The following is a 22,460-nucleotide window of genomic DNA, read 5'->3' as shown; positions in this document are numbered from 1 at the left end:
ATAAAGAGCATTTTACATTGTTGCAAACATCGTGCTTAGGTGCTAATGGCGTTAGGTGCCAACTGGCAGCCTAGCATAACACCATAATCGGTGGTTTAGGCGGCCGACTAGGCATTGACCGCCTAGATTGCTTAGTCGGCTGGTTAGTTATTGTTCCTTTAAAAAATGGGTTATTTTACTCAAAACATCATTTTTTTAATAATGATTTTGTAGTCTAGTGGCATAAATAACTTTTTCAAATGAAAGGTTATGGGTTATGTTTTAGTATGAGCGCCCGAGAAGCACCTATGATTTTTTTTGACATTTTATGATATTTACAAGTGTAACATAAAAGTAAATTTCTGAAATTATAGAAGTGCACAATTGAACTTTTAAATGTGAAAGAAATATAAAGTACAAGATATAATCATTACAAAGGCACAAATTCGTACATAGCGCGAGTTCTCATTTGATCTATTACACACATACACAAATATATTTATAGGGATTCAAATAAGAATATGGTCTTATATATAATTGACCTCGTATTTTTTGAACCCCTATATGGCTACATATATTAGTTGTCATAACTTGGGGGTGTGGTTGAGTGGAAGAGACTCATTCATCTTTAATCAAACGTCAAGGGATCGATCATTGACTTTTGGGTATGAAATAACCTTAAATCGATATCCTGACCAGATGTCTACAATTCATCGAAGGAATTAGTCATTGTTTTTTACCGTGAAAAACCCTGAGTTACACCCAAAAAATACATTAGTTGTATGAATTGTTTAACTCTATTGTAAGTTAATAAATAGAGATGTATAGTAATCAAATGCCAAAAGTCAATAGTGCATGCTAATGAGTTGGAGGAAAATTTTACAGTGTCATGAGTTATAAGTGTTGTGTAGTTTGTAAAGTTGTGCTTTATGTTTTATAAGTTATATTTTTTGATTTACAAAAAAGCCTACAAAAATTACTAAAGGTGCACTCTAGATGAAGCCCACATAATGATCTTAGTCGGCAAAAGACCACAAGGAGGTAAACCAATTTAATTTGTCTATAACTGACTGGCTCAAATTAATAAGGCCAATAGGCAGCTCTGAACATGGAACCTTAGATTGTGGTTATTAAGTCAATTACCCAACCAACTCAAGGAGGTAAACTAAACCAACACTAGGTTGTTTAATTTATAATTGATCACTCACCGAGAAGGTCAATAAGCAGCTCACACGGAGAGCCGAACTTTTCAAGTTATAGGCTTCTCTTGCATATATATACACTAGGTACAATTACAACATTGTAACTCATAACAAAATATTTGACATGATCCTCAACCAAACCTGTTTTCTGCCTAATTTTCTGATTGATTTACACATGTTGGGTGTTGAAAGTTTCAGGTTTATCCTTCTTTCTTTTGATGCCAAAAAAGGTGGTAAAGAAAACTAAACAAACAACCCCAATGACATTGTCCATTAGTTGTTTTTCTGGTTTATATCATACCTTTGACCCATACAATGTTCCAAGCAAACACTTCTCCTTAATTGTCTCCTCATCAGCAGTGGCTACCTTGAAATCTTTCCTTTATATGTATCTATATATATACTTAAAATTATTGAAATTTCCCTTTATTACTAGGCGTCTGATATGGGCAACCTGTTCTTAGATAAAATAAAAAAGCAGGCATCTTGCTTTCTACATGACAAATACAAAACTGCCAGACTCTACTTGACAGATGCAACTCAAGCTGAATTGTAAGCTCTCATTCTAGCTGATATCTATATATGAATATATTGTAATTATTATTCGGTTTTTGGATGACGGTAGAAACCCGCAGTCACTAATCAAGGGTGTGTACAGTGTGTTGTAACCCTAATCGGCGAAGGACCACAAGAAAATAAATCAGTCTAGGTTGTCCATAGCTGACCGACTCAAATTAAACTAAGAAAGTCAATAGGTCACTCTTACGGGGAGATAAACCAGCCTAGATTGTTCATAGCTGACCGACTCAAATTAAACCAAGAAGGTCAATAGGTCACTCTCACGGGGAGATAAGCCAGCTTAGGTTGTCCATAGCTGATCAGCTCAGACTAAGAAAATCAATAAATCACTCCAACCGAGAGTCAAATTTAAAACTTCGTGATTATCAAGCTAAAAGTCTGACCTAATTATGATGCTATGTTATATAGGTTGGCTGAGGATGCAACTGGCAATGATGTGGGTACCCCTGACAACATAACAATGACCATGATTGCTGAGGCATCCTATGGACCTGAAGATTATTGGAAAATTGTTGATGTGCTTCATAGGAGGTCATTTCTAACCTTAATTTCTGTGATTATGTTTTGTTCTTTTAGGGTTTTGTGTTCCATTTGCATTTCCTATTTTCTTATTGTGGATCTGTTCATCATCATGTGATGATTAGGTTGGATGAAATTGACTGGATGCAATGGAGGCAGCTGTACAAATCTTTGGTGTTGCTTGAGTTCTTGATAATCCATGGCCCTGAAGATTTAGGAGCAGAGTTTCTTTGTGATGTTGAAATCATTAGAGAGCTTGGATCATTCAAGTATAAGGATGAAAGAGGGTATATATTCACTTTTCTTACCTAATTTTATCTGATTAATTTGTAGCAAAACCCATGAATAATACAGAGCATGGTTGCAATAGGGGCTAATCGGTCGGGCCCCTTTTTTTGATTTGTGTGGCCCTGTGCTGGTAAATAAGTGAGGCTCTATCAAAGTACAAATAAACTACGAATTGAAGAAAAATTGCAAAGAGAATAATGCAAAAAACTTAATTGAGTTAGACGAGTTAACTTGGCCGAATTCGATCGAGTTCGCTCGCTAATTCGAATGAGTTGGTTGAGTTAGGCTCTAGGCGGTAGGCCACCCAGACCGCTGACTAGAGAACAATTCGCCTCAACCGCCTAGTGCCTAGTCCCTGACTAGAGAACAATTCGCCTCAACCTATAGACGCCTAATGCTTAGGCACCTAGGTGGCTAACTAGAGAACAATTCACATCAGTTTAGGGGCGCCTAGTGCCTAGGCGGCCGACTAGAGAATAATTCGCCTCAGCTTAGAGACGCCTAGTGCCTATGCACCTAGGTGGCTAATTAGAGAACAATTCGTCTTAGCTTAGAGGTGCCTAGGCTAGACGGGTGGCCATCTAGACGACTGATTAGAGAGCAATTTGCCTAGACCTAAGAACTCCTGGTGCCTAGACGCTTAGGCGGTCACCTAGGCCGATTTTTGCAAGTGTGATACAGAAAAAACATATCGGTTTATAGGAATGCATGCATGATGCATCAATTCATCATAAAAATGGCTGTAATTCTCCTGCAGGATCGACTGGGGGCTCATGATGCAGAGAAAATCCGAGAGAATCCTCAATCTCCTCCAAGACGACAACGCCCTGAAACAAGCCCGCCTGAAATCCCAAAGAATCTCCGGCGAAATCCACGGCTTCGGTAGCTCCACGCCGCCGCCGCCGCCCTCCCCATCCTCCACCTCCTCCTCCTCTTCCTCCTGGCCTTCCTCCTTCGGCTCCAACTCCACAACCAGCTCCTCCTTCAGCGACGACACCGAAGACCCCAACAAAGACTCCCTCGACGACACCGACCTAACCGCCGTTTCCCCCACGCCGATTATCGGCCGCCCGGACGAGAAGCCCTCGCCTTCTTGGACCCATTGCTATAACCGTAAAGAGAAGGAAAGCTTACTGGTAAACGTGGAAGATGAAGATGGAGAAGAAGAGGGAGACAAAGAAGACGCAAACTTGTTGAGCAAATTATGCTCAAGACTTGGGGTTAGTCCCCGAGGCCATCAATATAGGAACCATAGCTTTAAGAGACTTGATGATGTGAGGGAGAAAAGAATGCTACTTAGGCAATTTTCAAGAAGATAATATAATCGTCGTGGATTTGTATCAGTACCTTTTGTACCGAGTATAATTATGCAGGTACGACGTTTTTAGGGTTATACAATTATTTTTAGGGTTATACAATTACAATAATGAAGCTAGGTAGACAAAGGTGAAGATCGATTGGAGACAGGAGTAGTACAATTTTTGCACTCATGTATGTTTGTTTTCGAAGTTACACATACTATGGAGATTAGGACAATAGTAGACGGTACAGTAATGCGATTCGTACAAAAAGTATTTGTGTAGATTGATATTGTAAACTTTCTGGCATATATACATGCATACACATTGATTTAATAAGGGGGTGAGTGAAAACTTATACCCGATTTGTTTTTCTTCAATTGTAAACTTCGAATTTTACAATGTTGTATGACATAATAATGTGTTACGGGAAATAGAAATAAAATATAAATTCGTTACAATCCAAATTTGGAGATACCGTGACAAAATGTTTATTACAAATAGGCTATATCTCTATCCCATTCGACGAAGCTCGATTCAAGTTATTTAATTTATAATTCAAATTACACAGAAAAATCAAATTTAAAAATAACAAAAAATATTAAACAAAAACAAAAAGAGTTGATTTAACTTCATAAGTAGGTAAATAAAATAGGTAAAAAGTGACAAACAGAGTAATAGTTACACGTACTTATTAAATTTTTTTTTTTAAAATAGGGAGCAAGAGTTTTGAGAACTCTACCTATAGTGCATGTAATTTAAGATTTTAAGCCCAAAATTTGATATTTGTTGTATTGGTAGCATATATACTATGGTATATATATTTTTCGTCTTAACTAAGAAAATACATATGTACTATTAATTTTATAACATCTTCACCAAATACTGGTTACATGATTTGTTTATAATGTTTCATTATGATCATTGCCACTAATTGAGTAGGTGAAATATTACATCAGCATATCTTTCCATTATTATATTCTTGGTGATGAGTTAGGGTTCTTGATAGTTTAATCTATAGAATTTTGATTGTTGGTTATGAATGAAGACAATAATCACCGTTCAGATAATGTAATTAAAAAGGTGGGAATGATTTAGGTTGTTGGTACCTAGAATGCAATGTATAAAAAAAAAAAAGGTGGGAATTTTGATTGTTGGTTATGAATGAACTCGATTAAAGTTATTAATATTGTTTTAATTGAGTTCATTTTACCCGATAAAAAATATAATTTAACATTTAATTTACGAACTGTCTAATTTTATTAATTTAAATATAATTTAAAAAATATTGTTATTAATTTTATCTTTTCAGTATAATTTACGAACTGTATAGTCAGATAAAAAATATATATTTAACATTTTTCGAAATGTTTAACCGTGTGGAGCCCACGATTCGAAAATGTGGAGATGATATAGGTCGGCTATTTGGTGGATTGCATGAGACAAGGTTTCAACTCAAGTAATGATCATATTGCATGGGACCATAATATAAGAAGACAGAATAAATTAATTAATTAATATAAACATAATATCTGTTCTGTCTTTTTCTGTTCCTTATTCAAACAAAAAAACCACATTGGTTAGCTCTAAGAATTGATTGTTGGGTACGGTGCATGAACCATGAATGACTTTATTGCATAAATTGCATGAAAACAAATATAATTTAAATAACTAAGTATTCCTTCGCCAAAATCTTGTGATCAAATGACATAATTATGATTCTCCCAAATAAAATGTCACAGATTTAATCTTAGTAGAAACCATACTACATCGTTACTCTGATCTAGTTAATAGTACTAAAAAAATATTTATTATGACGGTCTTAATTATTTTTCTTTTTAATCCAAACTAGGGATACCAAAGCTCAAAACATAGTTTAAGATTCTCGATAGCATATATGTCGAGATTTTGGGTTTGATGTAAGATTAAAAACATTTGCGGCACAAACATCGGCATCGGGCATCCAATGTTCCCTAATCCAATAATTCATCCTTGCCCATACTTTATGGGCATTTAATAAGAATATATATTTCCCCCATATATATAGAGTATATGTAATTTTCCGGTCTGCATGAATAGTTTAACTGGCAACAGAGGTAAAATTTATCGAAAAATCAATGATTAAGTCTTACCAGTAATGTATGAACAACTTCTAAAAAATGAGAAGAACTCCTTGTCCGATCAAGCGAAAATAATAGGAATTGCCTTATTGATTTTCTAATTTGAATTGATAAACTACGATAAAAACTCAGGTTTAAGTTTAAAAATTAATTATTAGGGTAAGAAATTAATATTAATTATTCTTCACATACAAAATTACAATTGAGTTTAATTATTTGCATAATAATAAATTATAAAATTAATTATTTACGCAGCAAATTACAATAATTCAGTCCGCGGCGCAAGTTAGCACTGCCCACTATTTTGACGGTCTGAGTTTGACACTCCACCCCGACATCAACGGTTCCGTTGCGGGATGTTTCAGTAATTACACACTACAAATTTCCAAAACTATCTAAGCATTCTCATGCCGTTTCCTTCTTAAAGTCTTAAACTCCCGTTTTCAGTCCCGAAATCCCCAAAATACCCTTATCCTTCTCCTCATTTTACCTGCCCCTATTTTCAACGGCGAATCTTCCTTTGGATATTTCTCCACCCGGTCCCACCTCTCTCCGGTCGGCGTCCGAACTCTCTCTCTCTCTCTCTATATATATATGTATGTATATGCCATTACGCGGGGTACTACTCTAGCTCTTTGGTGAGTGGCCATTTTCTCTCTCAAGGCCCAATAAATGCATTTTCACCGCAGCTGCCATTGAAGCAGAGCTCAGAGCTTTAACTTTACGGTGGCTATTCTCGCTCGAATATCTGCGCAGGATTTGTTTGACGGAGTTCCTTAGTTAAAGCCGTCATTGAATCGGAGCATTTTGCGGATTAATCAGTTGAATAGTCTCTGCTATGCGGTGAAGCTGTTCTTTTAAGAAGATTCGGAAGTTCGTTTTTTAATCGGCTTTGAGATCTGAAGCCCTAGCGGTTAAGGAGTTTGAGCTAAGAATGAAGCCAAGTACTCGGCTTAACTCAGTAGTTTTTCAGCTCACTCCTACCCGAACTAGGTAAATCTTCTCATTCCAAAGACCAATAGATACTAGGACTTTGGATGATTTGTATTGTTTGAGCTAGTTGCTTCGGATGATGGTCATTGCGTGTTTATATAGGCGTGAATCGGTTATGCCGAGTGTATTCGAGCTATGTCTTGGACAAATTTAGTTGTTTATCACTCGTATTGTGGATTGTGGCATGTATTGATCATTATTGTTTACTGGATATGAAACTGGTTGTATACATCTTGGTTGCTTTGCACAAATGGAATTGAGAGTGATCCTTCAAACCTGTATTATTTGCTGACTAACTGTATTGGTTCTGTGAAACTGGTTGTATAAACCTTGGTTGCTTTGCAGGAATGGAATTGAGAGAGTGATCCTTCAAACCTGTATTATTTACTGACGGACTGTATTGGTTTTTCAAGTTATGGTATTTGCAATTAGTTGTGTTTCTTGGAATCTTTCGTGTCTGCCTACCATGCTGCTGAGTGTTGAAAGCTCCAAAATAGCTATATGTGCTTGCTTCGCTGAATCACTTATTCAATCATCTGCTTTTGTTAGTCATTATGATGTTGATGCGATACAGTTCTGGGTTGACCTTTTGCTGACATAATTGTAACTGTTTTTTTATTACCAGGTGTGATTTAATAATTATTGCTAATGAGAAAAAGGAGAAAATTGCTACAGGCCTGTTGGATCCTTTTCTTGCGCACCTAAAAACTGCTCAGGACCAAATTGCAAAGGCTGGCTATTCAATTGTGCTCGAACCAAAATCTCACAATGATGCATCATGGTTTACAAAGGGGACAGTGGAAAGGTTTACATATCTATGTGATGGTTCTGTATGTGTTTTGCATAATGATGTCAAAAGAAAACGTTATCATAGTTATAACACTGAACTCTCAAGAGAAACCAAAACAAAAAGTTAGTACCTTTGACTATTGTTCTCCTGCTAAAATAGTCTTTTGACTAGGCTCTTCTAAGAGCCAAATAAGCTATGTTAGCAATAGCTATCATGGCATGGCTAATTGTTTGAACCTCGCAATGTGACTATCAAGAATGAGTAAATAATTGGGTTCAATTGTTGCTTTCAATAGGTTTGTTCGCTTTGTGAGCACTCCGGAGATCTTGGAACGGGTGCACACTATAGAATCTGAGATTATACAGATTGAAGAAGCAATCACCATACAGGGGAAAATTGATATTGATCATGGCCATGTAAGTATTTCAAGTTAGATGCTTTATCAAAAGTGTATTTCAAGTCAAATGGTTTTTATATAATCAAAGGTTACGAACTTAATGTGCTACCTCTTATTTCTTCAACAGGTCGAAGATCACCAGGAAAAATCATTGGGATCCTTGGAAGGTACTTCATAATAATGAAATATACTGTTAGGTTTAGAATGAGGTTATCAATCTTAGCTTTTCTTTCTAGTTTGATTATACTTTTTATTTTGATTCAAACCTGTGATAAAGGTTTTGTTTTTATTTTTGCTTTTTCCCCTTCGATCTGTGTCAGTTTCATTAATCCCTTTCTTTATTTGTCTTGAGTTATTCCTCAATGCTGTTTGTGTGGTTTGCCACAAGCATAATATTCCTGAATTGGATCTCTATGTTATTCTTTATCCAGTTTTTATGCTCATCTGCCCCCTATATTTTTTTTAATTTCTTGAGTTGCATAGTGTGCATCTTTCATCATTAAGTAATCAATGTACTGTTTGGCACCCAAAATTTTTTGACAGGTAACAAATCAACAGCAGGTGTTAATGAGGAGAAAGCTATAGTTCTTTATGAGGTATAGGATCCAGTGCCATTTTCATTCATTTTACTTCCATCACATGTTTTCAAATTTGGTTTATCCCTTGCAGCCTGGTGCTCATCAACCTGAAAAAAGTGATTCAGCCTCACAAGGAGAAAATTCAAGGTATACATTCTTCTGGAATGCTTGTTTTCATGCATAAATACTTTTGTGTTAAGGACATGCCTCTCTGAGCTCTTCAAGCACAGTTGTCAATTGAATTTCTGTCATATAGTGATTAACATCTAAGAGCTCTAGTTTTATTTTATTTTTATCCTGCATGTCTGTCAGAGCACAACTTCTGAAAGTCCTTGAGACACGAAAATCCGTGCTACAAAAGGAACAAGGGATGGCCTTTGCACGTGCTGTAGCTGCTGGTTTTGATATTGATCACATGGCACCGCTGGTATCCTTTGCTGATTGCTTTGGAGCCTCACGTTTGAGGTAAGAATGAATTCACTCATTCTGTTGACTGATAGAAAAAGGGAGCTCAAGTGAAAGTTTTCCTTAACATGATGTATAAAGTAAAATAGAGGAAAAGCACCTCCATCTGTTTGGCCTCATTTATTTTGTTGAACAAGATGGAGAGACTAGAATGTTCTCTTTCTTAACCACACTCTTCTCAGACCAAACATAGAAAAGTTTTCCATTCCTTGCTTACATTTCCTTGTCCTCCTACCAAATGTTTTGTGAAATATTTCTATGGCAGGGATGCAAGCTTAAGATTCATGGGACTTTGGAAGAAAAAACATGAAACTGGACAATGGCTTGAAATAGGAGCAACAGAAGCAATTGCCAGCCAACCAGATGCCTCTATCATGAATGCATCTGGTATTGTGTTTTCCAACAGTGAGATGGCTTCAGAGGGTGATGGGAAATTAAGCATGGATGGTACTGCAGGTAAAGAAACAAACGCACTAGGGTTTGTGTTGTCAAGGAACTTATGGTACTCGTTGAACATGTCATATCTCCTTGATAGTTTTTTATTCAGAACTCTCTCAAAAGCTACAAGTATTCTATAGTTTTGACTTTTGATTCTCATGTTTGATCTAGTGAACCCAGTTTGTGAATTTTATCTAATAAAAATAAACCTGCATTATTTTGAATGCTTTAAATTCAAATTTCCTATTGATATATTAGTTATGCCAATCTAAATTACAATGCATCATTATAATATAAAGATGTGAGGATGACTTCAAGATGGTAAACATCTGTATTTCATTTAATTTTCTGTGGAGTGACTAAGTGATCAAGTTTGTTGTATTTACATTTCCAGGTGAAAGACAAAGAATAGAGCAGCAGGTGCCCAATAATCAACAAGAATCCTTTCAAAACCAGTTTTCCCAACCTATGTTTCCTCCCTGGGCAATGCATCATCCACCCTCTGCCTTACCTCTTTACCAACCATACCCAGTGCAAGGAGTGCCATACTATCAACCTTATTCAGGAAATGGCTCTTTTTATCACCCACCTTACCCTCCTATGAAGGACCCTCGAATGGGAGTCGTGCATAGAACTGGGGGAAAAAGGCAGTCCATGGACGGAGATGGCAGTTCTGAGAAATCCCTGGATGACTCAGACTTGGATAATGAAGACCCACAGTATCAAGAGCACAGGAAGAAGGCAGGACGGTCTAGAAAAAGACAATCAGGAAAAGTTGTCATTCGAAATATTAATTACATTTCCAAAGCAAAGAACTCTGATAGTAACTCAGGATCAGGTTCTGATTCTGAAAGCAATGCAGATGGTGAAGATCTTCTGAACACGACTTCTCGATCATCTAAAACAAAAGGTAGCAGTGGAAAGTTTTTGAATGAGCTCAATTCATATGATAAAGAAGAGGATACCATTAACGAGAAGGAAACAGATGGTGGGCATTGGCTAGCTTTTCAAAATCTTTTGTTCAGAGAGAAGGATGAAGACAACCACACTGACAAAGATCACATGTTTATGACAGATGAAGGTGTAAGGAGGAAACAACATTCTATAGGTGATGATCCCATTGCTCTGGGTGGTCGAGGTTCAGATGATTTGCATGATAGTAGGATAAATGACATCCATAAAGTTAGTACAAATATGTCTAGATTGTCCCGGGGATCAAATGATGGCGTTTTATTTTCTAACAGGGGGCATGCTAACACTGTGGGTCAAATGGACATTCAGTTTGCTGAGACAGAAGGTAGAAAGGTCATGTCTAGGACTGCAAATGATGACTTTATGGTGCCTGGTCGAGCAACTGATTTGCGATTGAGGAATTCCTTAGATCCTCTAGCTGAGAATGGAGTAGGAAGTGCTACTAATAAATCGCAGAAAACCTTCTCAAATGGTATGGATGATGAATCTTTTATAGTACCATTTAGATCAATGACGTTGGATGGTAGTGTAGCAGACAACAGAACTGCCATTGATATGGATTCTGAGCTTCCGGCAACACCTAAAAACACAGCAAATAACTCTCATGGAGAAAGGAGCCAAGTTAATTATGAGCCTAGTGATTTGGGTTTGATACCCGAACGTGATGCAGAAAAATGTTCCAGTGGGTATGACCCCTCTTGGGACTATGAAATGCAAGTTTCTGTCAAAGACACTGTTTCTCAGGATAAAGGAAAGAAAGAAGGCACGAATAATGTGAAGAAAGGACCTCACAAATCAGACAAGGACCGTAGGCCAAAAGCTGCCTCTGATTTAGATAAGAAAAGGGTTGGTGGACCCATTAGAAAAGGAAAAATGTCAAAGACGAGTCCTCTAGAAGATGCACGAGCACGAGCTGAGAAAATAAGATCCTTTAAAACTGATATCCAGAAGATGAAAAAAGAGAAGGTATGTTTGCCTTAATTTAATAATATGCTACTGTTAAGGGAAAAATCTTAGTATGACAGTAGCCAGAGGCCATGGTAATGCTGCTTGTAATAAACTTAAACAGCATGTTTATGTTGGATTTAATGGAAACTCAGCAATATAGTGATGTGGCCTATAGTCCACTATTACTTCATTAAATTTTCTTATTTTTTGATTCTCTCATTGAATTAGATGTGCAACTTATTTACATTTTAACAGGAAGAGGCAGACCTTAAACGCTTAGAAGCTTTGAAATTGGAGAGGCAAAAGAGAATTGCAGCAAGAGGCAGCTCAAGTTCAGCTCGTTCAACGGCACCTTCTTCTCAAACAAGAAGATTGTCAACAAAATTATCTCCGAGTTCTGTTAGAGGATCAAAGTTCAGTGATACAGAGCCAGGATCATCATCACCTTTACAGAGAACCAAAATACGAACTCCCACTGAATCCCATGATTCACAAAAAGCCTCTAAATCCACTAAAGTAAGTGATGGACACTTGGCAAATGATCGGTTGACTAGATCAGCATCATCATTGTCTGATCCTAATAAGGAAAGTAATGGTGTCACACCTGATTCAAAAACATCAAAAGCAAGACTTAGAAGATTATCTGAGCCCAAAACAATCAGCAGCAAACCTGTTGCATCAGTGAAGGCACAACGTTCTGAACCAGTATCAAAGCCAAGGGTACGTAATTCTGAATCAGCATCCAAGTCTAAGCTATCTGATTACCCTGAAAGCAAGAAAATATCAGCTATCATGGACCTTGATAAGAAGAAGGCTGCTACCCTTCCTGAACTGAAGATTAGAACACCCAAGGAAGTTTTAGATGTACACCTTGAAAAGTCAGCTGTGAAGGATACAATGAAGGTGAATGATTCTGGGCCTTCAGGAAATTCTGAAAGCACTGAACCTTTCATGAAAAACAGAAAACTTCCACATGAGAGTGAAGGAGATGAAATCATTGTTGAGAAGAATGTTGTGATGCTCGAGTCTGAAAAACCCTCTTCACTGGCTCCCAAGCAACAATCTGATGTTGATGATAGAGGGGAAAAAACTGCAGTGGTATCTGAGTATGCTTTTATAGATGCACCTCCTTCACCCTTTGAAGGATTTGTCAGGGATCCTATACCTGGCCGCTTTCTGGAACAACTGAATTCACAAGAGGTAATATAGCAAATATATTTGGTTAACACCAATGCTTCATGTATCCTTTATCTTATTTGCAACCAAAATCACCGTCTCCAACAGCTATATTTTTACTTCAGTCACTGGGGATAATTTACAATCAACATGAATTAGGTTTGAAGGCAAAAGTTGTGCACATACAAGTTAAATTACTTTTATCAGAGTGCTTTATGCAATTAATTCTTTACTAAATGTTGTGTTAATCCCCGTTTGTTATGCCATTATTATAAAACTGATTTATTTTGCTTACTTGGGTAATAGTAATATCTCAGCTAATACTTTTATCCATTGTTATACTTTTGGTTTGTATGTTTCAGGCAGGAGCGAATTCTGTAGAGGAGACACCTAAATTTGCGAGTATTGATCCTGCTGTAAGACCTCATTATCAAGCCCCATATGCTCGTGTCTCCTCCATAGAAGAACGCTGTACTGGATACTCAGAGTATGCCAAAGCACCCCCAGCAAACTCAGAATTGGCATCAGTAGAACCGGCTCCTAAAGCATATGTTGATGATGCGAAGACTGTGACAGTATATAACATTCAGGAAGGTTCAGAGAAGGCTCAAGTTAAAGAGCCATCAAAAGGATTCAAACGGCTCTTGAAATTTGCGAAGAAGACCCAGTCCTCCATTTCAGGTGATCGAACTCTTGAATCAGACAGTAACAGTGCTGTTGGTCTAAAGCAAGATGATAATGCAACAAGTACTGCTTCATCAAGTGAAGGTAATATACTTATATGACGTTGAACTTGAACCCCCCGTTTTGATGATTTTAAAACAAGCGATCCATTTTTCTGTCACCAACTAATGTAACCTGTGCTAACCTTCTAAAATGTTTCTTCCAGTTTACACTTTGAAGAATTTAATATCTCAAGACGAAGTCCCGAGTACTGGAAACGCTGTTCAGAAGTGTGAGTACAACATTCTTCTATCTGCATATCATGTAAATTCTTTATGTCTTAATCAAATGTGGAACTGATAATTCTATTTTCTGCTTGGATTCAGCTCGCCATTTTTCTCTGTTATCTCCGTTCCGGGGTAAGACAACCGAAAAGAAGCCGGCATCATAGACCTTCTGCCGTTGTCATCTGGTACTTTCAGTATGGGACTTGCTGTAATTTCCATGTCAAGTCTCAACCTATTTATTAACAACTGAACTTCTACTGTTATAAAAGAGGTCATTGTATAAAATTAAACTGTGATTTTGATACCCAATGGAAACTTATCTTGAAACTTAACTTAATTTGTGTATATACTACTGTTCTGAATTTGAGGATATGTGGCATATTTCGGGTTCAGTAGACAGTATTTGGGGCAAGACTAAGAGACTGAAATTCGAAACTCGACAGTGACATAGGTAATTAGACCTTGTCTGTTGAGTCATTGAGTTTACATCCAATACATAATTTATTAATTGCATGTACATCATATGTATCATAGTCTACAGTGTGTATGGTGAATATTGGTCTACAACGATTACTTCCTCAAGAGTTAAATTTTGCAAGTGTAATTTGGATTGGCTCACAGAATATTATATTTGGATATTATACCCACTAACTAAAAGAGTTTGGGCTTATTGGTACAACTATTCTTAAATTTAAATCCCAGAAAAACTCTTATTTAGATGACAAAAGAATCTCGTAATTACTATTCGTACACTGAAATTCTTTTACTTATATGTAATAGTTTATAAAGACAAAAGCCTATATTTCATATTTGTATACCGAATGGTTGCATTTGACAATAATTATTGTGTGAATCATGGTCTACGCAGTTGTGTTGATCATATTATTAAATAATGTATATTCACTATAAAAATCTTCTGTAATATATTAAAAATGTATATTGTATTCAAAAAAAATATATTATTTAAATATTATATTATTTTGTATAATGTACATTTAGTATACAGATAATATACATTGTATTTTTAATATATTAAAAATGTACTTTCGTTATAATTAGCATAGCACTGTGGGGACAGTAATTTGCCGATTCGGGTTGCACCAATAGACGTTCAGTCATGACATTATTATCATAGCAGTCTTAAGTCTTGACTAATGAAGGGCAATTCAGTAAACACACCGAACACCTTCTTCTTCACTTAAACCTCCGTAAAACCCACTGTCTTTGTCTCAAAGGAGTAAGCAAAAATGGCAATTTCTCATCTCCTTCAGCTCAAATCAGCCTCACGTATCAACAGAATAGGTAAGAAATTAAAACCCATTTCATGAAATGTGATTTCCATCCACCTTCCTACTTCGCAATTCTCCCTTTTCTCTAATTTTTTTTCCTTAAAAAAGTGATATTTTTTTTGCGCATATATTCATGTAAATATCATTCGTATAGGAATTTTAAGATCTAGAATACTTTACTCTTCATTGCCCTCTGATGGCAACAGCGAGAAGAATCCACAACCGAAGAAATCAGACCTGGCAAAGCAGCAAAAAGCCCAAGCCGTGGAGTCATTTGTCAAGAAGTGAGCTTCCCTTTTGCTTATTAATTCTTCTTTTTTTTTTTTTTGTCATTTATTTATTTCAAGTTACTTTCTACTGATCCAATATATATTGCCAATGGAACCTTATATTCTTCAGTTTTGATTTCTCTGTGCAATTTGAGCTATGTTTGTGTAAATATGTTGAGGGAAAACTATCCTGCCTTTTTAAATCTGCTTATACATTTTTTATGAGTTTGACCTTGTTAACATGATCAAAGCTTAAGGTCCAAGAATTTAGGATTGAAATCCTTGAATCTTGTGTTTTGTATCACTTGACTTTGATATGCACATTCACATGTTTATGCAATTTACAAGTTAAAAGCACAAAAATCTCTGAAAGGTAGCCATGGTACCTTTTAAGTCTTTAATATATGAAGAATCTGTAGTATGCTTTTATTGTGCATTAGAGGAACTTCTAAATTATGGTGGTTTCCACTTCAGTCTAGTTGTTTCTTTGAAAGGCTTGCTTTTTCATACAAGTTTATTACTCCGTACTTTGGAAGGGAAATTAGTTTGAATGTTTCATACTCGTCAATGAGGTCTTTTTAGTGTGCACTTGGTGCAGTAAGTCACTTGTACAGGAGTTAAAGGTCTTGGTTTTGGGGAGTTGTCTAAAGTAGTTGAGGTTTTGTGTAGTAGTGAGAGCTACTATGATTGTTGGGCATCCTCGACGTGGAATAATTGAAATGAGCCAGTGAATTGTCTGATTCTTTAGCCATATGTATTATATATTCTGAAGTTTTTTTTGGAACATTAATGTTGTAGGTATATGAAGGAAAACCAAGGTATGTTTCCGAAACCAATCCACGTGCAGAACGAAGTGGGTGGTTCGTGGCATAATTTGAAGGGAATGCTTGAGATCGTCAAGGATAAAATGATGGGAAATTTTGATAAAAGGAATAGCTCTGGTGCTTTTACCTCCACTTCTGATCCTGAAGTTTCCAGTGATATTCTGTCTCATAAAGTTGATAATAGCGGTGATGAACCTCAAGTTCATGAGCGAGCAGTTCAAGAAGGTACTAAAACCGTTTCTAATAATGATGAACATGCTAACCCGACAATGCCTAGTCTGGATGGGCAATCTTCCTCACAGATATTTCAAAGTTTAGTGAAAAAATTTCAGAATTCTAAAATAGCAAGGAAGGAAAGTAATCAGACAACGACAAGTGAGGAAACATTATCAGACATTGTTTCGATGCCAAGTGAAGGAACAATAGAATTGCAGGACCTTGTTGTGAATAAATCAGGTTACAGTGGATACCAGAACTTTTCGCCTGAAGATAACCCTTTCAGCCTAAGTACATATACAGAGACCGAAAGGGATAAACAGTTTTTGCTGTCTGATAATGCTCATGAGACGAAACAGTTAAAGCATCACCTTGTCGACAGCATAAAGGATCAAACAGCAGAAAGGATTGCCAATTCGATTAGTGATGCATATATACCTAGTTTTCATCAGCAATCAAGTGAACCTTCCGGGGATACTGATGTTCTAAGTTCTGATATAGAGGGCTTAATTGAATGTGTTAAGTCACTTCCTCAGCCGCCTATTGGTAGACCTCAGGAAACTATAAATTTTAACAAGAGTGATCATAGTAGTAGTAGAACGACAAGTACAGGCATCAAACAACCAGGTAACATGCAAGAATTTGAGAAGAAAGAAATATCCATATCTTCCATGCTTGATCTAGAAGGTCCATCACTGGTCAATATACCAAAATCTGAGAAGAAAGCAGGAAGCACAGCTTCTCTCAATTACCCCTCCATGGTTGAAAAGAATGGCATAGAAAGTCCATTCACGGAACTTCTTGGAAATCTGAATATCGAGGATCAGGAAACAAGTTGTTCTGCTGCCCTTCACTGCAACAAATCAAATGTACAAACACAAGTTCTACCTCTGAGAGACAATTGTAATCTGATTAAGACACTGAATGCAACTTCTTTTCTGAAGGAGTCTGATCAAAACAAAGTGATAGTGAGGTTTTTGCCGAGAATGGTTGTATCTGAAGACATCATTGGTGCCTTCAAGGATTATGGGGATATTTCAAAGGTTAAAATTCGCAGTACTGAAGGTTCTTTCTTTAAGGCTGCCTACGTTTATTTCAAGGTAAGTTCTTCATATTTGCGTGAATGATTATTTTGTAATTAAAAAATAACTTTTCAAGTGATATATGAGAGTCACTTCACAAGGAAAACAGAGAAAGGAAGGCCACAAGAGGGTAAGAAATGAGTTAGAATGAACTGAATACATTGTTGTTGGTCAGTACATACTAAGTACTCCGTAATATTTTGAAGCCAACTGGGAAAGCTAAGTTCTGAAGTTCGGCTGCATTTATTGCTTGTTAGTTCCCATGTTCTGATCAACATTTTGGTGCTATTGTAGTCAGATGAAGGAAAGAAAAAAGCACTTGAAGGAACTGATGTGAATGTGAGAAATCAAACAGTAACTGTGGAGGAAGCTTTTTCCTTGAAGGATGTGACAAAGACATACATTCCTAATTTAATCGGCCTCCCAGATGTTCCCGCTGCCCTAGTAAAGAATCCTAAGCGGACAGTTCTGATTAAGAATTTGGCTCGTGATATAAGGTCTCATCATATTGAAAACGCTCTTTATTTCTGTAAAAGCAAGATATCTCGATTTTTCTTGGGTTCATCGAGTTCTGTTGCTTATGTGGAATTTGAGGTTAGTTTTTTGTACTTTAGCAACTTGCATTGGAATCTGTCATCATCATTTCACATTTACTTTTGGGCATTCAACCCCGAACTCTTGAGAATTGAAGTGTATAGCATTCATTATAACTGGAACTGCTTTCTGGCAGACAGAAGAGGGTAAAGAAAATGCTCTTACAAGACACTCGATCAATGTACTGGGAAGGAGATTACTAATCTTTAGAGTGGATGTACCGAGAACTACAGTTGTAAGAATTTCAAACGTGCTCTGCATACCAATTAAAAAACTGATCCTCCTTTGCAAATCCTTTGGAAAACTCAGGCGCGTTTTGCATAGAAATGGAAACATAATGGATGTGCACTTCAGGCTTGCTGAATGGCCCAACATGGCAACAATTTTAAACAGGTAGTTCCACGCATGGCCTTTCTCTTCCCCCTCGTTTTTTTTTTTTTTGGGGTATTCCCTTAACAGGCCTAGTTTCTTAATTCACCTTTGTTCTTCATACTCCTAGACTGAACGGGTCTCAAATAGATGGTCAGCGGATAGTAGCTCAACCGGCACCTGTGTATCCCCCAGATGTTCTTCTCGCTCTATGGAGCCAGCCAGAAGGGAGACAACATTTAAGAAGCTCAGTTCACAATCTGCTTATAAAGCTCAGGGAAAACGATCCAAGTGAAGCTGGAACTAAAGTACTCGTAAACAGTCTTTTAGAAGACACAGTAGAAATCTAAACTGTAAAAATACCTATTTTCTCATCAAACATCTGCTCTATTTAGTCATACTGTCATCTCGTCTCGTCCTAACCTTTCTCCTTTAACAGATAACTCCGTCAGGGCTGCTCTAACCACATGTCTCCGATATTTTTGGACAATGTAAGATAGAATCAAAGGTGATTCATTCATTTTTTTTTGTTCTCAAAAACTACTAGGACTTCATTAGCCTTGGTATGAACATTAATGTTTTCTATTGATATTTACTGATCATACAGAAAATGCATCAACTGGTACTTACTGTTGGATCCCGACTTTGATAGATGTTGATTTCGGTAAAGAAAAGTCTGATATAGTGCTTGTTTGACCCGCACCTTGTTGAAGTTTATCAGCTCCAACAAGCTCTACATTGAATCGTTAGGTTTCTGACAAAAGGTTTGATTCTAAACTCAAGCGAAACGTTTCAACTTTACCGAGTTAAACTTAAGCAGATAGAGAAAATGTATGAATATGAATATTGAACAACTGGCATTAAGTTTCTAACATTTTGAGTTGCCAATCTAAAGATGGAAAGAGATCATTAAATATTGTGTTTTTTTTTCTTCCATGATATTATTAAATATTGTTTGTGGAAATTGATAGTGAGATGATGGAGAACATTCATAGAATAACAACAATTCTTTATACTAAAACACAATGATTAAAAGATATTTAGAACTTTAGAATAATTGACAAATCTGCAGCCTCAAACACTTTTGAGGATACCTTTTAGGTTTTCTCCTCTTCAATGTCAATGATAGGGAAAGAATGATCAATATATGCCCTTGATAAGATTAAATATATAGAGGATAAATATGCTTTTTTTTTTTAATACTCGATTTAGAATAATATATCTTCAATATTAACAGGGAATTAATCTCGATACTTCTTATAGAGAATCTCAAACTTGTGTCATTAGACTATGATGTTCTTGTCCCTTTGGTGCATACACTCCATGTCCAATTGTGCAGACAATTTGAAGAAAGTTTATGACAGAATTATAAATTGCAACCATGGCATTGTCTAAGGTTCCATGGTGTAGTGGTTAGCACTCTGGACTTTGAATCCAGTGACTTGGGTTCAACTCCCGGTGGGACCTTTTTGCAATTGCTTATTGAGCATTTTGCCCATCCTTAATTATATTTTATGTTGTTAGAAGGACTTGGACTTGATGTTCGAGCTTGACTCAAATAACTTGTAGTCCGATTAAACATATGATAACCATTTTGCAATTGCTTATTAAGCATTTTGCCCATCCTTAATTATATTTTATGTTGTTAGAAGGACTTGGACTTGATGTTTGAGCTTGACTCAAATAACTTGTAGTCCGATTAAACATATGATATAATCGAGTTTATGACCTTTTAACTCAAAAGAGTAAAATATTTATTATTTTTACAAATCTTGTATATTTTTCATGATTTGCGTGCAGTTTGATTCAACACAAGTTAATATGAGTAGATTCGAACTCATATATAACTAAAGATTCTGATCTCAAAGTTCTTACCACTTAAATAAGATCTTAAAGTTCTCACACGTTTAAAAGGCTCCCAATTGTTATTCAAGGAATTCTTTAAGAAAATCTATTTAGTGCGCCAGTCTGTCGCATGATTCTCTGTGATGGCAAGGCGGAGCTTTACTTTTTTATTTTTTGGGTTACCCCTCTTTTGGTCTAAAATAAATTATTAATTTTATCGATTTAATAATATTAGCTTGTCAAATTAAAATATTAACTTATTATATATGTGCAATGCTCAATATATATATTACCTAAAGATAGTAAAAATATTCTTTGAAGATATATATCATTATAAACCAAAAAGCAGCATTTAAGCTAGCCGGCCAATCTTGAAGGATGAGATAGATGGAACAAGAATCTCATGCATTATATGTATATATTTCAATCTAAACAATTAGCTAAGGAATTTTACCCACTTTGAAGCTACCTTAGCTTTCTAATAATATATAAACAATAATTTTTTATTCTCTATATTATATGGTTTTGGCATCATTTCTGGTCCTTTAAATTGAAGGGCAGAAGGGATTATAGTGAGGGGTGAGGCATGAAAGAAGAGAGTGGGAGATCAATGGACATTAGTATAAAGGATTTGTCTAAGCAGCTTGAAGATTTTGCAAAGGTTAGAGACTGGGAGAAGTACCACAGCCCTAGAAATTTACTGCTTGCTATGGTAATAATCTTTTTTTTTTATACACTAATTTTGATTTAGTTAAAACCGCTACTAGAATGTGTGTTCTGGGCGAAACTCGTTTTGTAGCCCTAACTGACAAAGAACCACACGAAGGTAAACTTAACTAATTATTTGTTTAAGGTGTGGCCGAGTCAAAATGGGTATAGAACTAATTAATAACTGGTTGTACAAGATCAACTGATTCAGGAATAGAATAGATTATATTATTGTTTTACTATATTTGAATTTTTATATAAACACTATATATGTAGATTAAAATTAAAGATGACAATGTGAGTTAAACCTGTATATATGGGTTAGCTGACCAATATATGGAGTTGTGACACGACACCCTCCATATAATTTGGGATACAACACCCCCTCAATACGATTAGTTAAAACAAAGATTGTCAGATCATTAGGTAATAAGTGGCCGTGTTTAATTTATATGTGTGTTGAGTATATAATATATAAAATATAACTGTAGTGTTACTATCGTCATAAACTTTTATATGAGACAGAACGCATTATTCAATTACGTTGCAGGTGGGTGAGGTGGGAGAACTGTCAGAAATATTCCAGTGGAGAGGGGAAGTGGAGAAAGGATTGCCAAATTGGGAGGAATCAGACAGAGAGCATCTTGGGGAAGAACTGTCTGATGTGCTTCTTTACCTCATCAGGTTGGCTGATATCTGTGGCATTGATCTTGCCAATGCTGCCACCAAAAAAATCATCAAGAATTCCATCAAGTACCCACCACCCCCACCCCCCAACAACCTCTAACTTTCTTGCCAATGCTTTTCTTTTTCTTAGGTGTCGTAATTTACGTTAGACTAATAGTGTTTCTGTCCAAGAGTCGTTGAAGGACGAGTCACCCCCACTCTGCGATCAAGGGGTCTTTATTATCTTATTTGAACAGTCAAGATCTTGCAATTGGAACAAGAGTTTAAGGTGGTCACTTGAACCTGAATTAGCCCGTGGGCCATGTCTACAAGATTTTTCTAGGTTTTTCTAGGTTTTTGTCCATCATCACCACTGAGAATCTTTCATCTTTATGTCATCATTATGAAAATTAAAGTATGTATGTCCTAGTGCTTTTCTTGGTGTACTCAAATATATTCATGAAATAAATTCTCATTTTATCCTATTTTCTTGAAGCTTCCACCTTTGATTCCTTAATAAATTAAGCATCTATTCCAAATTCCAAATATTATATAAATAAATCTCATGCTTCGGGGCTTTTATATCTTGACCCAACATGATTGTGGAGAGAGGTAAACCACAGCAAATTATTGATCCATTGGGTGAATCTTCTAATTAAAAACAAAAGTTCCAATGAGGAATCGTAAACCAACAAAGTAGCTCGGTTAGATCATAAAGTTATATATTCGGCAATTAAGTTACTATTTTATGCTTATCTAAATTCTAAAAAATATACATTATACTTCAATTTTTTAACCTTTCTTTTTTTTTTTAATTTTTTATAGAAACAACGTAACCACTAATTGAATGGTTGTCTTCAATGTCAAACAGTCATGAAGGTCATCGAACAACTTGCAAAATTAAAC

General features: G+C 36.2%; 4 protein-coding genes and 1 non-coding gene across 8 annotated transcripts; all 5 read left to right on the top strand.

The window, feature by feature from the left end:
- Positions 1 to 1,626: 1,626 nt before the first annotated feature.
- Positions 1,627 to 3,913, top strand: LOC116001471 (epsin-3). Its single transcript, XM_031241343.1, has 4 exons — positions 1,627 to 1,733; positions 2,169 to 2,291; positions 2,405 to 2,566; positions 3,325 to 3,913. Exons 1-4 carry the CDS (start codon positions 1,627 to 1,629, stop codon positions 3,884 to 3,886), a joined length of 954 nt encoding a protein of 317 aa, XP_031097203.1. The 3' UTR covers positions 3,887 to 3,913.
- Positions 3,914 to 6,563: 2,650 nt separating this feature from the next.
- On the top strand, positions 6,564 to 14,029 carry LOC116002859 (COP1-interacting protein 7). Its single transcript, XM_031243041.1, has 13 exons — positions 6,564 to 6,978; positions 7,604 to 7,783; positions 8,064 to 8,184; positions 8,293 to 8,332; positions 8,709 to 8,761; positions 8,835 to 8,890; positions 9,056 to 9,208; positions 9,474 to 9,664; positions 10,041 to 11,584; positions 11,822 to 12,766; positions 13,105 to 13,510; positions 13,632 to 13,697; positions 13,792 to 14,029. The coding sequence occupies exons 1-13, from the start codon at positions 6,920 to 6,922 to the stop codon at positions 13,854 to 13,856; spliced, it is 3,879 nt and encodes a 1,292-aa protein (XP_031098901.1). The 5' UTR covers positions 6,564 to 6,919; the 3' UTR covers positions 13,857 to 14,029.
- A 38-nt stretch (positions 14,030 to 14,067) lies between these two features.
- On the top strand, positions 14,068 to 18,686 carry LOC116002860. 3 transcript variants are annotated; one of them, XR_004094559.1, is made up of 7 exons: positions 14,769 to 14,994; positions 15,136 to 15,265; positions 16,049 to 17,390; positions 17,667 to 17,966; positions 18,103 to 18,201; positions 18,276 to 18,359; positions 18,466 to 18,598. XR_004094559.1 is itself a non-coding variant. In XM_031243043.1 (6 exons), the coding sequence occupies exons 3-6, from the start codon at positions 16,053 to 16,055 to the stop codon at positions 18,683 to 18,685; spliced, it is 2,115 nt and encodes a 704-aa protein (XP_031098903.1). In that variant the 5' UTR covers positions 14,068 to 14,143; positions 15,188 to 15,265; positions 16,049 to 16,052; the 3' UTR covers position 18,686. The 3 variants fall into 3 exon arrangements, 2 of the variants coding, with proteins under 2 accessions (XP_031098903.1, XP_031098902.1); XM_031243043.1 differs by lacking the exon at positions 14,769 to 14,994 and adding an exon at positions 14,068 to 14,143 and having other exon boundaries at positions 15,188 to 15,265; positions 18,103 to 18,359; positions 18,466 to 18,686; XM_031243042.1 differs by having other exon boundaries at positions 18,103 to 18,359; positions 18,466 to 18,686.
- Positions 18,687 to 18,768: 82 nt separating this feature from the next.
- LOC116002863 (dCTP pyrophosphatase 1-like) lies at positions 18,769 to 22,028 on the top strand. Of its 2 annotated transcripts, none has more exons than XM_031243045.1 (4): positions 18,769 to 18,826; positions 18,943 to 19,099; positions 20,742 to 20,892; positions 21,439 to 22,028. In XM_031243045.1, exons 3-4 carry the CDS (start codon positions 20,767 to 20,769, stop codon positions 21,673 to 21,675), a joined length of 363 nt encoding a protein of 120 aa, XP_031098905.1. In that variant the 5' UTR covers positions 18,769 to 18,826; positions 18,943 to 19,099; positions 20,742 to 20,766; the 3' UTR covers positions 21,676 to 22,028. The 2 variants fall into 2 exon arrangements, with proteins under 2 accessions (XP_031098905.1, XP_031098906.1); XM_031243046.1 differs by having other exon boundaries at positions 20,737 to 20,892.
- On the top strand, positions 19,731 to 19,802 carry TRNAQ-UUG. Its single transcript has one exon. It is a non-coding gene; the product is annotated as a tRNA-Gln (tRNA).
- Positions 22,029 to 22,460: the final 432 nt, after the last annotated feature.

Source organism: Ipomoea triloba, chromosome 13 (assembly GCF_003576645.1).
Source record: "Ipomoea triloba cultivar NCNSP0323 chromosome 13, ASM357664v1".
NCBI lineage: Eukaryota > Viridiplantae > Streptophyta > Magnoliopsida > Solanales > Convolvulaceae > Ipomoea > Ipomoea triloba.
This window is presented reverse-complemented; position numbering and strand designations above follow the sequence as displayed.

Coding starts and splice junctions, on each gene's coding strand:
- LOC116001471 (XM_031241343.1), top strand. CDS start 1,627: ATGGGCAACCTGTTCTTAGATAAAATAAAAAAGCAGGCATCTTGCTTT. Junction 1,734..2,168: donor GATGCAACTCAAGCTGAATT/GTAAGCTCTCAT, acceptor TATGTTATATAG/GTTGGCTGAGGATGCAACTG. Junction 2,292..2,404: donor GTTGATGTGCTTCATAGGAG/GTCATTTCTAAC, acceptor TGTGATGATTAG/GTTGGATGAAATTGACTGGA.
- LOC116002859 (XM_031243041.1), top strand. CDS start 6,920: ATGAAGCCAAGTACTCGGCTTAACTCAGTAGTTTTTCAGCTCACTCCT. Junction 11,585..11,821: donor AGAAGATGAAAAAAGAGAAG/GTATGTTTGCCT, acceptor ACATTTTAACAG/GAAGAGGCAGACCTTAAACG. Junction 13,698..13,791: donor TGGAAACGCTGTTCAGAAGT/GTGAGTACAACA, acceptor GCTTGGATTCAG/CTCGCCATTTTTCTCTGTTA.
- LOC116002860 (XM_031243042.1), top strand. CDS start 14,940: ATGGCAATTTCTCATCTCCTTCAGCTCAAATCAGCCTCACGTATCAAC. Junction 15,266..16,048: donor GTGGAGTCATTTGTCAAGAA/GTGAGCTTCCCT, acceptor TTAATGTTGTAG/GTATATGAAGGAAAACCAAG. Junction 17,391..17,666: donor CTGCCTACGTTTATTTCAAG/GTAAGTTCTTCA, acceptor GTGCTATTGTAG/TCAGATGAAGGAAAGAAAAA.
- LOC116002863 (XM_031243045.1), top strand. CDS start 20,767: ATGAAAGAAGAGAGTGGGAGATCAATGGACATTAGTATAAAGGATTTG. Junction 20,893..21,438: donor GAAATTTACTGCTTGCTATG/GTAATAATCTTT, acceptor ATTACGTTGCAG/GTGGGTGAGGTGGGAGAACT.